We start from the raw sequence: 15730 nt of genomic DNA, 5'->3' as shown, positions 1-15730 counted from the left end.
CCTACTTTTTTCCACCCCTGATTTTCCCTCATGTTCATGTGAGCATGGTGATGATCCGGGTTTGGAAAGTGTCTGGTTTTGCTGGCCAACCTTTCTGACCTTCTTACCACTAAAAAATTACCATTATGCTCAGAAAATGAATCCAATTCACCAGGCCGCCTAGCTGGGGTAAAGTCAACTCTCATCCCTTCTATATTGGGTATCCCTTACTTCTGTGGGAATCCCTACCTTTTCATTATTATTTCTATTTTTATTATAAGAATTATTTTTATATGGACCTGGATAAACTATAGCTTCAGCATATTGCTGTTGTCCATAGCAAACTTTTTCTGTTTCCTAAGAAATATGATATTAATTCTTTTATTAATCCTAAACAAAACTTTTTTATATAGCTGTTCATATTCAGCAAATAAATCTTTTAAAATATCATCATTCAACTTTTCCACTTGTTTATACAAGGCAGCCAAAGCTATGCCATTGTATTTAATCAGTTTAGTTATAAGCCCCAACCCACATTCATCAATAAAGGAATGAAACTAGGAATGAAACAAATCTTAACTTCCTTCTTTGAGCATCTGAATTGTCATCTGTTTACTGCCTCACTTTCTTGGCTGTTAACTTTTTTTTTTGTTCCTTTTTTCAGTGTCTCCATCATACCTGTTATGTTTTGTTAACTTCACACTCACCATTCTCTCATGCCGTCATCCTGTCCATCTTCTGACTGACTACACATACTGCAGTTTTATTCAGTTTCCTCTGTACTGTATGTAGTTGTTCTCCTATTCTAGAAATCCACCAAACTAAAGCTTATATTCTCTGCGTATTCACTGTACTTTATCTATTGCTTTTCTTACCCTTTTACTGCTCTAGCTTCAGTAACCGTAAATGTTTGTTGCAAGGAGTACTGCTGCTTTATGATTCTTAATTAGCTGCAGGCAAATTTTTCCCTTGCAGCCTGACATTGAAAACTTTCAAACATTTCTAGTGTATAGCTGGATGCCTGCTCTTGCCCAAGACTTAATGCTAAAATGGGGAGTGTCTCTTGTTTTTTTTATTTTGTTGACATCAAGAAATGACCAGTCATTAAAATGTCTTGTCTGGTCAGTCCCTGTCAGGCATATTGATTGATAGCTAATGGGATTTATTTTTAATGGTCTTTCTTATTAAACCTGCTTTTGTGGAAATTGTTAGAACTATATTATTGTTTGTGGACTGGAGTTTTAAGATCCATGTGTGCCTGTAGAAGGCAGATTCCATTTAGGGAATATCTCCTGGTGTGCCTCTTTTATTTTGGGAGAACCAGCACAAGTAGCTCATGACCTTGTTGTCTTCTTCTTCTCCACTAGTAAAAAGACCCTCAACTAATCACCAAAGCACCCCCCCCCTCCAAAAAAAAAAAAGGTTCTAAACATAATGCTTCCTACACTTGTTTAAAAGCATTGTCTTTCCTAGAGTCCATTTTATATTCAGGGGCATCGTCCTCTTCATGAAAGTTAGAGGGCATTCTGTGATGCAAAATGGAATAGAAATTTTCACTAGTAAACCCAAGGAATGCTCTCACTTATCTAAAGTAAGCAAGTTTCCCTTTGACTCTGTATTTTTTTCTTGGGCTTGATAATTCCCTTTCCTGTTACATGTTCTAAATATTTTATCTCTGACATTCAAAACTTGCTCTTGGAAGCATCCACTGTCAACCTGGCTTGTCTCAGAGTCTGACACAGCCTGTACCTTAGCTAGATGGGAGTACCAATCTTTGCAATATGTTGAGACATCTTCTTGGTTAGCAGTAGTCTATCTGTCATGGGACTTTAAGATAATGTCCATTAACCTTTGAAAGTTTGCAGAGGTACCTTGTAGCCCAAAAGGAAGGACAGTGTGCTGTTGAAAAAGCTGTCTTTTCCTTTGCATTAGCTGTTACAGGGATTTGCCCATACCCCTTTGTTAGATCTAGTGTGCTGTTGAAAATGCTGTCTTTTCCTTTGCATCAGCTGTTACAGGGATTTGCCCATACCCCATTTGTTAGATCTAATGTGGTTCACAAGTCTTACCTCACCCACTCTCTCTGTTATTCCATTTAACTTAAGCATTCAGTAACTATCACATTCTGGAATGCTGTTCAGTTTACTAAAATAGTTGTAGAATGTGATTGTTCAATTAGGCCTTAGGAATAACAATATGGGGCTGTTCCAGTCACTTTCTGATTTCTATATCACCCTTGCCTCAAGTTTTTTTTTTTTTTTTTTTGTACTTCCTCTTGTAACAACATTCCTCTGTGTAACATTTTAAGTTAACATTTTCCCCTGGAATGGTCTGATCATGGTATCAAGTCAGGTTTGTTCTGATTTGAATTTCCTTGTCATAGTAATTAATGCCTTACTGTGCTCAATGCTGTCGGGAGCCAAAAAGCAATTACAAGAAAATGAAAATCAAAATTTAAACCAGGAGTAATGGTGGTTTTAAAATATTGTAAAGGAGGTTAAAGAACTAGAGGTTGGATCTTCAGAGACAGGAAGGAACAGATTTCATGGAAATAAATGGTATTTGTGGGAATAACATATGTAGAATAATAGGAGGAGTGAAATAGTGAAGTTTAAGGTAAGGCAGGAAATGAGCAATTTATGTAATGTTGGCATGAAGATTTTAAAGAAAAAATGCATGCTGCACAATGAAAATAATGGAAACTGTTATTGCAGTTTGTTTTCTTTTTTATAAATACATGTGTTCTCATATTGCAACTTAAAATGTAATTTTTTTATTAATATTTATAAAAGTGCAACCTCAAATATGACCTCCACATATAGAGCAATATTAATAACTTACAAAAAAATTGGAATGCTGTATAGAGCCAAAAAATGCCTTACTGCATCCTCCAGAATCACTCTTTCCGCTAGATACCTACTCCCCTCTGTGTTATATGGTTCTCCCATCTTGATTAACCTTCAGGCCAACCTAAAATCTAAACTAGAACAGTGTTACAACAATGTAACTAGATTTGCAGCTCACACAAGTCACAGAATGCATTACTGTTATGCCCTAACAACTGTATATTGGCTAGATTTAGCCCTCCAACTAAATTATACCCAACTTTTCTTATCGCATAAAATTATATTTAATCCCACTTCCTGCTTACCTATAATTACAGTTCTCCACCACTACTTCCCAAATAGTCACCTCTGATCTAACAAAAAAATCTACTTGACATCTATAAACCTTACAAAAACTGTGGTCAAAGTCTGTAGTCACACTTTACAGCAAAAGTCTGGAATATTATCCCTGCACCAGTCAGGAAAATACTTAACATTCATTTATTTAAGCTGCAAGATTTCCTGTCTTACTCTTGGCTTTGTAGTTGTTGATGTCTTGGCTAAAATTTCAGCTCCTACTCCTCAAATACCTATATACGTCCTATGTCTCCCTTTTCTTGTTTTTACTTTACTCTTATTTCTCCTACTGTTAATCCTGCGTTTACTCATTATTTATCCTGCCTCCCATGTCTACTCTACTAATTAAGTTTTACTAATATTTTTTTCTCACTTTTCCCTCTCTTCCTCTCCTCCTTATCCACAGATTGAATGTTCCAATCTGGCATTTGCTTTATGAGTGAGTCATAAACTCACATTTATAACATGTCAACACGTTCTAATGCTACATGATATTGTATTTGTCTTGCTTTAATTATGGTGTGAGTATTATTTTACATGTCGTATGTCATTAATATTTGTGTTAATCACTGTATTTACAGTAACTAGTAATATGATGTCAGTTTTCACTTGTGTGTATGTATTTTCTGTTCTTTTATTTGTGGAACTTTTCTCTCCGGGCCTCTGCTGATATTAAATAAAATTGGCCAAATTAGCTTTCCTGGTTAACAAATGTCAATAAATAAATAAGTTACTTTAAAAAAAGTGCGTGCTTGGCTCAGATGTCATCCCCTACTTAAGGCTACAGCAGGAAAATTTTAGTTACTCCTTTCCACTTAGTTGACTATTGGACCTTTCTTCATGTTGCGCAGCAAGTCTGTTTGCTCTTCGCAGGCAAGATTCATACAGCCTATTTATTCCTTCTTAGGGCTAATGTCAGCTGGCAGGAGCTGTACCACCATCCACTCTTTAGAAACATTCTTTTTCTTTTTGTTTAAGGCCCCAGCCATTCCCATTGTCATACCCACAATATCTCAAAGGATGTTTTGCAGTGTTCATATGCAATGGTCATGTCTCCCGCGTCCATAAGGGACATACCCTCAACTGTTACACCCACTTAGACACATCAGTTTTGGTTATCTTTAGTCTTTATGTGGTATGTGCTCCTCAAGCCTCCTTCCAGAAAAATTTGAGCAGGGCTGTACCTCACCATTCCTGTCTCTTCTCCATCTGCTAAACAGTCATTTCACCCTATTTTTACTTGTAATAGGAACTCCCTAGCATGCAGAAGTCCTTCTGTTGAAAGCAGATAATAATTAAACAACTGAACCACAATAGATAGCTTTCAAAAAAAGAATTTGAGAAGGAAAGAGCTGGGGCTAGAAGCATGGTAGTTCGAGACAGTGATCCTCCTTCTCCTGTGCAAGATAACCACCCCCAATTTTGCTTGTTTTTCTGGACCTTCCCACCTCAATACCAACTCTCCTTCTGGTCCCAACTTGATGAGTGGAAGATTGAAGTTTTTCAGAAGCAAATGGGTTACCCTGGCCATGAATGCCATGGTGAAGGAGCTGATCACTGCAGTATACAAAAGAGAGTTCAAAATTTTCCCCTTCTTAGACCCACAGCTGTCATGCTTCTGCTTTGCTATGCACTTTTTAGGTTGTATATATGAATATCAGTGCTGTATTTATTTAAATGTAACAATAAGAAAATTGGTCTTAAACCGTTAAGTTTCATGTTTTCTTTTCCCTGGTGTTTTTCTCTTCAGATCACTCTTCTAATAGTTCTCTGTGCGTTGAGCAAACTTTTTAATTAAAACAAATTATAAACAAGTAGTTTACTTGTAATTAAACTCATCATCACATAGGCATGTAGGTTATGCCAGTTGGACATTTTCTTCATTTCTTTATTCTTCTGCCTGTGCCGCCAGAGGACAGTGCATTACATTCTGCAAATATGGCATTTTTCCCTTTCTTTTTTTTTTTTTAATCTGCAGTATGTGGTGTACAGTGGGTACAAAAAGTGAAATGTGCAGTTCAAAAAGGCAGGATGTGCAGCTATGTATTTTAAGTGCACATAAGTGCATAAAAACCCTATGCAACAAACATATTGCTAAAATGAAGTGAGTTAAAATAAACAGTGTCCAGATCCCATTATAATTATTGGTGTTTACTGTCATTAACAGACTTTGCTAATTCTTGCTGCACTTGTTTGATCACCGTGTTAGAATAACTGTTATCCTTTCCTCAGGTCTGTTCACCAAAAAAGAGGTGTAGAGAAAGAGAGGGAGAGAAGCGAGGTAGAGAGCACACAAGTGGCTTCCCAGTGGAATTAAGTGGAGAAAGCTGTTGATTTGAAAAGGTAATGGGCATGTAAATGGGAAGTTCACAGCTTCTTCGGTATGTTATAGGTGAATCATGAAGAGTTGGGTCAGCTTCACAACACAGAGGGGAAAGAGCCCTGACTACTGCCCAGCTGACCCAGGTTCATTTAGCAGCCTAGGCTAGGGGCAGCCAAGTGGGAGTGGGCGTGGGAGTGAAAGGCTGATGTTGGTTCATGCATCCTGGGAAGAGGAAGGCAGTCTGGTCTCCAGTGAATCTGACTGTTACAGTGAGGCAGAAGTAAAATGCTTGGATTACAGGCTGGAGACGTCAGCATGGCTCTGCCAGGCTGCAGTAAGTAGTAGTCTTGTAATTGTGTATGAGAGCATACACTTATGGAGGGAAGGCATATCAGGACAGTTGCATGAGGGTGGGTACATAGGCCTCCCTAAGAAAATGCCGATGGTTGTCTAGGTGACATTGTCCTGTGATTGTTTCTTGCACCAGGGAAGAACAAATGGCCCTTTCAGTCATAGGAGAGAGCTGTTGTTTGGAAGTCAGTGATGATAATAACATAAACAGTAAAAAAAGTAATAATAATATGAATTGATACATGAATTTATAACAGTTTTGAATGGGATTTAATTATAATTTTTTTTTTTCTGTTGGAAGGTGAGATCTGTTGCACCATCTACTCCGCTCACTGGGAGGAGCTACCTTAGAGAAAAAGACATAACAGTTACTCCAGTTTCTTCTGCAACCCAGACTGTAAGCCGCTTGCAGGGTATGGTAACAGGACTGAAGGCTTCACCTAGTGAACAGCTAATGGCTATTTTCAGGTAAGACCTTCTAATAATTAGCTGCATGAAAACAGATTTTCTGTAGTTTTGCTATTCAGTACACTGAGGAGTTCTGGACTTTGTATTGACTCCCTTAGTATGGATTATACTACCTTCTTAAGCATAGATCCAATTTACTTGCTCTGCCTAACCCTAAAATTTGTAGTTTTTTGATTATTGTGTACACACCAACTGCTATTAGGTTGCTGTTCATCTTTCATCTATGTAGATTACAGGTGAATATGTTATTAAAATACAGCTAAGTGATATCTACAACCTATGCTGATTCATGTCCATTGTTACAATCAAAAAGTACTTGACTAATAATCCATTATACACACACACACACACACACACACACACACACACACACACAGTCAAGTATTCTTTCATCAGATCCTCTAATTAATTTATTTAACCCATTATCATCTGGTGCCTCAGCTGAGGTAACTTGGCTTTCTCATTTGTTTGTACCTCAAAGTTATCAAAGTATGAAGTTAAAATTAACATACAATACTTTTCCAGCCTTTGAGTAGTTTAAAGTTCTATATTTTTATCAGTATGATTAGTGTACTAATTAAATAATCACCCTAAACGTACAGTGAACCCAGAATGAATCCTGAAGGGAGATGGCATGCTACTCCTTGGCATTGCCGCATCATAACAGGTTGTGGCAAGTCAATCCATGGCCTGTTACTGTGTGACATAAGCAGTGACAACCTTTGTATAGGCACAGCTGATGACAGTGCTTATATCATATTGTCTCGCTCTGTAGTGATCACCAAAAAGAGCAGATGTTCATATGTTTTGGAAGCTGCCATGGCTCTCTCCTTGCAGGTGTCTGTTTTTGTCAAGCTTTAGCTTAATTCACTGAAGCTTCAACTAAATGAAAGAAACAGATTGAAGTCTTGTCTAGATAAAACACACACACACACACAAAAAAAGCATTCCTTGTACTGTACCCCCTACCCCTCTTACATTAATATATAAACATAAGCATGTGTGTGTGTGTGTGTGTGTGTGTGTGTGTCCTGTTATAATTTCTGCTCAGTTATGGTAGAAAAACAGAAAATCCTCAACAGTTTAAATCTCCGATGGTAGACAAAATGAAACTGCATAGGCAGCGATTTTTCTGCGGGAAATACGATTGAGGAGTCTGAAATCAGGGAAAGGGAAATCATCATCATCAACAACCCCCTTTTTCCCATTTTCTACATTGGGTCAAGGTGTTATGTAAACTGTTGCTATCTCTCGCTCTTTATTCAATGTCATCATCTTACCTTCTTCAACAATCATGCCTGACTGTCACAGGTCTTCTATCACACAGCTCATCCACCTCTTTGCTGGACTCCCTCATTTTCTCTTGCCTTCTTCCTGTCCATCCGAAGTCTTCTTCACTAGATTGTCTTCTGCTTTTCTGCTCTTGTGTCCAAGTCACCATAAATCCAATCTCTTTGACCTGCAATTGGAGCTACTTTAGCTTCTGCTCTTATGTCCTCATTTCTTCGTTTGTCCCACAGTATGCATCCTGCCCACCTGTCTCAGGCACTTCATCTCCATCACCTATAGCTTCTTCAACTGTTTTGCTGTTACTGCCCAGGTTTCCATACCATACAGTAGTACTGGTCACTCACTGTTTTGTACACCCTACTTTTCAGCTTCTTTGGCAGTCTCCTGTGAAATACTACACCTGGCACTCTGTGCAAATTGGCTGCAGCCCCTATGATTCTAGCTTTGACTTTCTCATTCAGATTCCTCACTCATTTACACTCATTAACTCTTGTATTTAAATGGATGTTCTTTGTGTTTCACTGTTGCAGTCATTACATTTGGGTAATCCTGCTGGCAGGTTGCCCTCAGCCGGCCTGAATTCCAAAGTCTTGGGTCCTGTGTCGGCTGCTGTCGACCCTTCCCTGATGTCAGGTCGTCAGGGGTATAAAAGAAGCAGCCGACACCATTTTCTTTAGTCTTTCTTGCCGCGTGGTGCCTGAAGCAAAAGCAGTTCGCAAGTGCCGATCGGCCGACTCCTGAGATTTTCAAGTTAAAGTTTCTGATCCGAAGTCTTCAATAAAGCTAAGTACCCCATTGGGGAAACTTTTTTCTTGCTCCAGACAGATGTCAGAAAAAGTTAATAATTGTATTTCTTGTGGGAAGCAAATACCTCATAAGGATTTTCATTCTTACTGTATTCCTTGCCTTGGCCCTGATCACAACATTTCTGGTTGTCGGTTTTGTGCTAGATTTAACCAACGCACTATTAAGCGTCGGTATGATTTTGCTTTAAACTATTTTGGACGCCGGTTTAATTATCCAGAAATGTCGTCGGATAGCCATCCGACTACCGGAGTTCACAAAAAATGCAAAGAAAAGGAAAGAGATAGACAACCGAGGCCCAAAACCAACGACGAAGCATCTCCTAAGCCAGTCGCCGGTTCGCCGGTCCTCAGTGAAGCGCTTTCGCAGCCCCTGACGCCCGCTACTTTAGAGTCGGCCATGCCGCTGGAAACTCAAGGTACTGGAGTTTCAGATATTATCCCTTCAGATGGGTCCGGAGCCGCTGAGCAGGCACCGGTTTCTGAGGGTGTATTCAGACTAAAGCACCTTCCAAAGCAAAGAAACAAACTCAAGAGCTACGTGGTCAGGCCTCTATGCCCAAAAAACAGATGCTCAAAATGGCCGAAGACTTGATTACCTTGATCAAGGGTTCCCATCCCCCTCCTGAAAAGAGGCCTATTCAAGAGACTGACTATGAATCTTCAGATCAGGTTTCCATTTCTTCTAATTCGTCTTCTGATCAGGAATATTCTCTTCCCCCCTATGAGGATTCTGATGCTGAAGAATCGATACCTTCAGCTTCTCCTCCAGAGGACTATTCTTTTGGGGAAACCTTACATACCATGATGGAGCATTTCCACTGGGAGAGCCAAGATTTTTCAGAATCTAAAAAGAGGTTCAGGGATTTCCTTTTACTACCTCAACACAAGCCACTAGCCATCCCACCTGTGTTAGACATTGTAGATGATGTGTTTTCGGAGTCTAGTCTTACCCCTGACTCCTTACCTCCAGCTCCTGTTGAGCCTGACAGATATTACAGGGTTCCTGACTCTCATAAATTCCTTTTTAAAAACCCTGCTGCAGACCCAGAAACTATTTCTCAGGGTCCCAAAGGAGTTGAGGCTTCTGCTGCGAAAAACCCTACCCACTCTGACAGAGATTCTAGGGCACTGGATAGATGGGGGAAAAAGGTTTACACATCTGCTACCTTGGCTATAAGGGCCTTAAACTGTTAGTTTCATATGCTCAAATATCAGCAACATGTCAAGGCATTGCTTAAACAGAAAATGTTATTAAACTCTGAATGTGCAGAAAACAAGGAAATGCAGGATTTATTGCATGCAGCTGAACAAGTTGGAAAATATACTTTGCAATGTGGTTTTGATTCTTTAGAGGCCTCCAGCAGGGCCGCAGTCACAGGTGCTGTAATTAGGAGGCATGTTTGGTTAAAGGAACAAAATCTGCCTGATCATGTTAAAGGTAAATTATTAGATGCACCTTTACAGCATGATACTTTGTTTGGTGTTAAGGCAGAAGAGGTGTTAAAGAAAATGGAGGAAAAATCTAAATCTATGCAAACTGTTAAAGATTTTTTACAGGTACAGCCACCTAGGTTTAGTAGACACTGGCCAACAAAGAATTGGTCATTTCCTGTGTCAGACAGACCTCAAAGGGGCAGATCCAGACGCCCTAGAGGCAGATCCCAGGCGCAAGGTTCATACCGCCCAAAGCAATGGGGGGGCTTCTACCTCCAAAGTTGGAGAAGACAAATCACAACCATACACGAAACAGTCCCAATGACTTCCCCCTGCCTGCACCAAGCACTTATCTCCTGGCAGCACCTTTAGGGGGAAAATTAGCAATTTTTTCTCAAAACTGGCACATTATAACCCAGGACAAGTTGGTCTTAAATATCGTGTCTCAAGTCTACAAGCTTCATTTCCATACCCTGCCAAAGGCAAACGGCTGGCCAGATCTGCCAAAAATTCAATGGGCAGAGGCACAAAAACAAGTCTCATCCCTCATGGACATGGGGGCTATTCAGCAGGTACCCGAGCAAGAGCATGGACAAGGATTTTACTCAAGACTGTTCTTGGTACCCAGAAAGGACAAGGCCTGGAGGCCAGTACTGGACCTCTCTTTTTTGAACACATTCCTGGATATACCAAAATTCAAGATGTTGACTTTGCAGCAGCTTCTGCCCATGCTGGGGAAGAACGCTTGGCTTGTGACTTTAGACCTAAAAGAGGCATACCTGCATGTCCCAGTCAGACAAATATGCAGAAGATACCTCAGATTCAAGGCTGGCTCAATGCATTACCAATTATCTGCACTGCCTTTGGCTTATCTACTGCGCCCAGGGTCTTTACAAAGTGCCTGGCACCAGTAATCGCATTCTGCTGACAAACAGGAATACAAATATATCCTTACTTGGACGACTGTCTAATTAAGCAGAGAACAAGGACATTCTTCTACAGCATCTGGCGTTTGTGAAAAGATTTCTAACATGCCTAGGGTACACAGTCAACAAAAAGAAATCAAAACTAGTACCATCTCAAGAGATAATATTCCTGGGTGCAAGCTTAAATACAACTGCCCAGATGGTTTGTCTCACGCTTATCTCTTATCTTGGCTCACGCCAGACAAACAAAGGCAAATGACTACCTATTTCAAAATGTTGGCAACAAAGACCCAGTTATCTGCAAGAAAAATTCTGCAGGCTTTGGGCTTCATGGCGTCCTGCATCCTACTAATTCCATATGCAAGACTGCATATGAGGAAACTTCAATGGTACCTAAAAAGTGTTTGGACTCAATATTGCCACAGCCTGGGAACTATGATTACGCTTATTCCTTGCCTGCAACAGCAGTTTCGATGGTGGGCACAGGCTTGCCACCAAAACAAGGGACAGCCATTCACATTACCCCCAGCCAGGCAGACACTAACAACGGATGCATCAGATTATGCCTGGGGGGGGCCCACATGGCAGGAAGATGCATTCAGGGCACATGTACCTCAAACCAAATGCATCTATATCTCAATCAAAAAGAGATGCTAGCAGTTCAAAATGCCCTGACAGCCTTCAAGGACCTACTTCATCCAGGACAACTACTGAAGACAGACAACACCACGGTCATGTGGTACATAAACAAGCTGGGGGGAACTCATTCTTACCCCCTTTGCAGACTAGCCATGACTTTGTGGGACACAGCATTGACTTACCAAGTACATCTGCAGGCACAATTCCTGCCAGGAAGGAAAAATACTCTGGCAGACGAACTAAGCAGAAACCTCATGGATCCCCACGAGTGGCACCTGGATCCACAAGTATTCAGCATGATAACAAAGAAATGGGGATGCCCGGACATAGATCTGTTTGCCTCCCCTCACAACTACCAATTAAAAAGATTCTGCACAAGGATTTATCACAGACAAGCATGGAAAGTGGACGCCCTATCTTTCAGCTGGAAAAACCTATCAGTATATGCATTTCCCCCTCTGCCTCTCCTCCCCAAGGTATTCCTAAAGGTCAGACAAGAGAAGCCAGAGATGATACTGATTACCCCAGACTGGCCCCGCCAGTACTGGTATCCAATACTAAGGAGCTTGTCTCAATGCCCAACTTGGACCGTACCTCAAATATCTCATCTACTGTCCCAGCAAAACAGTCAGATCCTGCACAGCCATCTCAGAACTTTAAACCTGACAGCATGGCGAATAATGTAGTCATACAAAACACACATCTCAGTATAGCTGTGATGGATGTCATTTTGGAAGCCAGAAGGCCTAGTACTAGAAAATCTTATGCTGGAAAATGGAAGAGATTCTGTGGTTGGAACCAGGCACATGGAACTGATACAGCTGTGCCAAATATTCCTCAGATTTTGCAATACTTAACTGAGATGCTGGACAAAGGCCTATCTTTTTCATCTATTAAAATTCATGCCTCTGCCATTTCGGCTCATTACAATGTTGAGCCACCAGTCTTTTCTCATCCCTTATTAAAGCAGTACCTCAGAGGGGCCAACAATTTAAGACCTCCAAGGAGATCACCAATGCCTGCATGTGACCTCAACTATGTCTTGGAAAAACTCACCCTGCCTCCTTTCGAGCCAGCTGCTACTGCTGATATAAATTTTTTGTCTTAGAAAACAGCTCTGCTCCTAGCAATAACTTCTGCAAGACGAGTTTCAGAGCTACAGGCACTCATGGCTGTGGAATTTTTTATCATTTTTTATCCAGACAGGGTCTCTCTGAGGACAAACCCAACATTTATGCCTAGGGTGGTGTCCAGTGTGGCTCTCAGCCAAACTATTCACCTGACAACCTTCTAGCCAAATCCACAGAGCAAGGGGGAGAGAATTCTGCATTCTTTGGATGTACACAGACAGCTTAGATTCTACTTGGACAGAACCAAAGTTTTCAGAAAGACAGAGCAATTACTAGTGACATATGCTGCAGGATCACAAGGAAAGGCTATCTCAAAGCAGACTATTTCAAAGTGGATGGGCCACTGCATTCGTTTCTGCTATGTACACCATGGCAAGCCAGTACCTAAGGGCATTAGGCCACACTCAACCAGAGCTGCAGCCACTTCAGCAGCCTTTCTCAGAGGAGTACCTACCAAGGACATTTTAGAGGCTGCTACTTGGAGTTCAGTGCACACCTTTACAAAGCACTATCATCTGCCATTCTACTCTAAATCCAGGGCAGGCTTTGCCACTGCAGTTCTGCAGGGCCTCATAGCCGCTCCTAATGCTGTTTAGCTCCAGCCACCCAACCTTAGCATTGGGACTCTACCCAAATGTAATGACTGCAACAGTGAAACACGAAGAACATAGTACAGTTGTGTACACTTAAATAAATGTAGATGTTCGAGTATATTCACTGTTGCAGTCCAGGTTACCCACCCACCATCCCCCTTCTCTTCTGATGGAACCTATCTTTCCTTCTCTGATTTATACAACCTATGTGGTGTATTTGCTTGTAGATGAAGGTAAATTTTATATTGGTGCATGTAATTATACATATATAAATTATGGCTACCCTTTTGGGGGGCACCTGACATCTGGGGCAAGAAAAACTAAAGAAAATGGCGTTGGCTGGTTCTTTTTATACCCCTGACGACCTGACGTCAGGGAAGGGTCGACAGCAGCCGATGCAGGACCCAAGACTTTGGAATTCAGGCCGGATGAGGGCAACCTGCCAGCAGGATTACCCAAATGTAATGACTGCAACAGTGAATACACTCGAACATCTACATTTATGGTGAGTGTACACAACTGTACTTTCTGTGGTGTTGTAACTTTATTCCTTGAAGGATATAGTCGAGGTACCAAATGCAGTAATAAAATATTTTTCTTTGCATTTGTTGTGGCTCCTTTTTGTATTTTTTCATGGTCCTCAGCCACCCCTCCCAGATATTTGAAGCTGTAAAATTGTACCACTGTTTTCCCTTCTATCTCAGTTCTCAGCTTCTTCTGATTTCCCCCATTTGCTGCCATTATACCTGTTTTATCTGAACTCAGTTCAATCTGGGCAACTGGAAACCGGCCATCCAGTAGCTTATTGTGTCAGGACTACTGGCCTTTATGGCAGGCACTTGCTGGCAAATAGGAGCACATACATCCCTCCCACCATTAGCATGGGTCTGTGATGTAGGTTGGAGTGCCCATTTGGTGGCGTTAGTCAACATGACTGAATCACCTAGAGCCATATTTTGCGCCGAGTGGCAAGCTCTTCCACGGTGCGCAATCTGTGATCCATGTTCTCCTGTCTTGAGGATCATCTGCACAGCAGTTGATGCCCACAGCAGTTGGTCTGGACAGTCCTTTCCCGTGTAGTGCACAATCTAGTCTGTGCTGCTGCTAGCAGCTCCATTCTTCGGTGAGTTTGAGATGGAAACACTCAACATGTTTTTCAGAGGAGGGCGGAACCCCATAGAGACACAAGGGAAACTTAAAAATTCCAAACAGACATTGGCCAAAGGTCAGGATTGAACCTTGGGAGGCAGAGACCTTAACCATTATACCAACTAGTCAAGGGAAGAAAAATCTACAAGTTTAAATTTGGCCACTTCATACTTGATCTAGTGTAGGGAAACATCACATAATGTTGGCATTGTTACTACCTTATTATGCCTAAAGCACTGCTGTAACATTTTCTTAACCGAAAGCAGGTACATTGCACCAGAGATGTAAACAGTGGGTGTGGAAGTATGGAAGCTAAAAGCAGCAAAGGTAGCATTTCTGAGGTATATATTCAGAATGATCTAACATTGGAAATGTCAGCCATCATATAGTCAGGGAGAAAAAAAAAACATTGACTGCACAGTGGTTGGAAGTTCTCATTGAGTGATCCTACTAAATCCAATAAAGCAAACTGCATGACCCCAGATAAAAGAAAACAAGTTGCTAAAAACAGTCCCAAAAAATGTCAGTAGACCACACCAAAAATAAACTAAAGCCTGCGTATAAAACAAACAAATAAACAAGTGCTTTTACCTCCATGCCATTCTTCTTAAATGTACCTACTCCACAAGTGCACATCCTTTATGAATGGACAGTCAGCTTTAAATAGTAGTCTATTCCTCATGAAAGTTGATCATATAAATATTCGAACAACTGACTGTTACAGTGGAGCAGGAATAAAATGCTCAGTATACAGGCTGGGGACACGAGTATGGCTCTGCCAAGCTGCAAGTTATTTGAGTTATTTTATATATATAGATATGCGTGCTTCACTCTTTCGAATAGTCAGTTCATTGACAGACTGAATTGTTTGGGAAATTCATTGTAAATACTCTGTGTCGAGTGCTGAAGGTGTTAAAAGAAGGAAGATCAATTGATGTTCTTCGTGTTTCACTGTTACAGTAATTACATTTGGGTTATCTGCCTGCAAGTAGCCCTCAGCCAGCCTGAATACCAGAGTCTTGGGATTTCTGCATCGGATGTTGCCGCTTCTTCCATGATGTCAGGTCGTCAGGGGTATAAAACATGCAGCCGACACCATTACATCAGTTTTTCTTGCCGTGCGGTGCCCGAAGCAGAAGCAGTTTGCAAGTGCCGGTCGGCCGACTCCTGAAATTTTCATTTTCGAGTTTCAGACCTGAAGTCTTCTAAAAGATAAGTATCCCATTGGGGATCCTTTTTTCTTGCTCTAACCAATGTCGGAAAAAAATAATTGTCTTGCCTGTGGAAAGCAAGTACTTCATAGAGATTTTCATTCTTACTGCATCACCTGTTTAGGCCCAGACCACGACATCCCTCGCTGTCGGTTTTGTGCCTTTTTCAACACCCGAACTATCCATTGTCGGGCAATTTTTGTAGCTAAATACTTTCGCTCTCGATCTCCGTACTCTGAAATGGCGTTG

At 41.0% G+C, this 15730-nt stretch overlaps 1 protein-coding gene across 1 annotated transcript in view; it reads left to right on the top strand.

Moving 5' to 3' along the window:
• The window catches only part of RBL1 (RB transcriptional corepressor like 1), a 2331004-nt gene that overhangs the window by 874374 nt on the left and 1440900 nt on the right, over positions 1-15730 (top strand). The window contains exon 9 of the mRNA XM_044089002.1: positions 6137-6303. Within this exon, the coding sequence (XP_043944937.1) occupies positions 6137-6303 (167 nt within the window). The remainder of the gene's footprint in view (positions 1-6136; positions 6304-15730) is intronic.

Source organism: Protopterus annectens, chromosome 12.part0 (assembly GCF_019279795.1).
Source record: "Protopterus annectens isolate FY-2018-M chromosome 12.part0, PAN1.0, whole genome shotgun sequence".
Classification (NCBI taxonomy): domain Eukaryota; kingdom Metazoa; phylum Chordata; order Ceratodontiformes; family Protopteridae; genus Protopterus; species Protopterus annectens.
The sequence above is the reverse complement of the archived record's forward strand: the minus strand, read 5'-3'. Positions and strand labels throughout refer to the sequence as shown.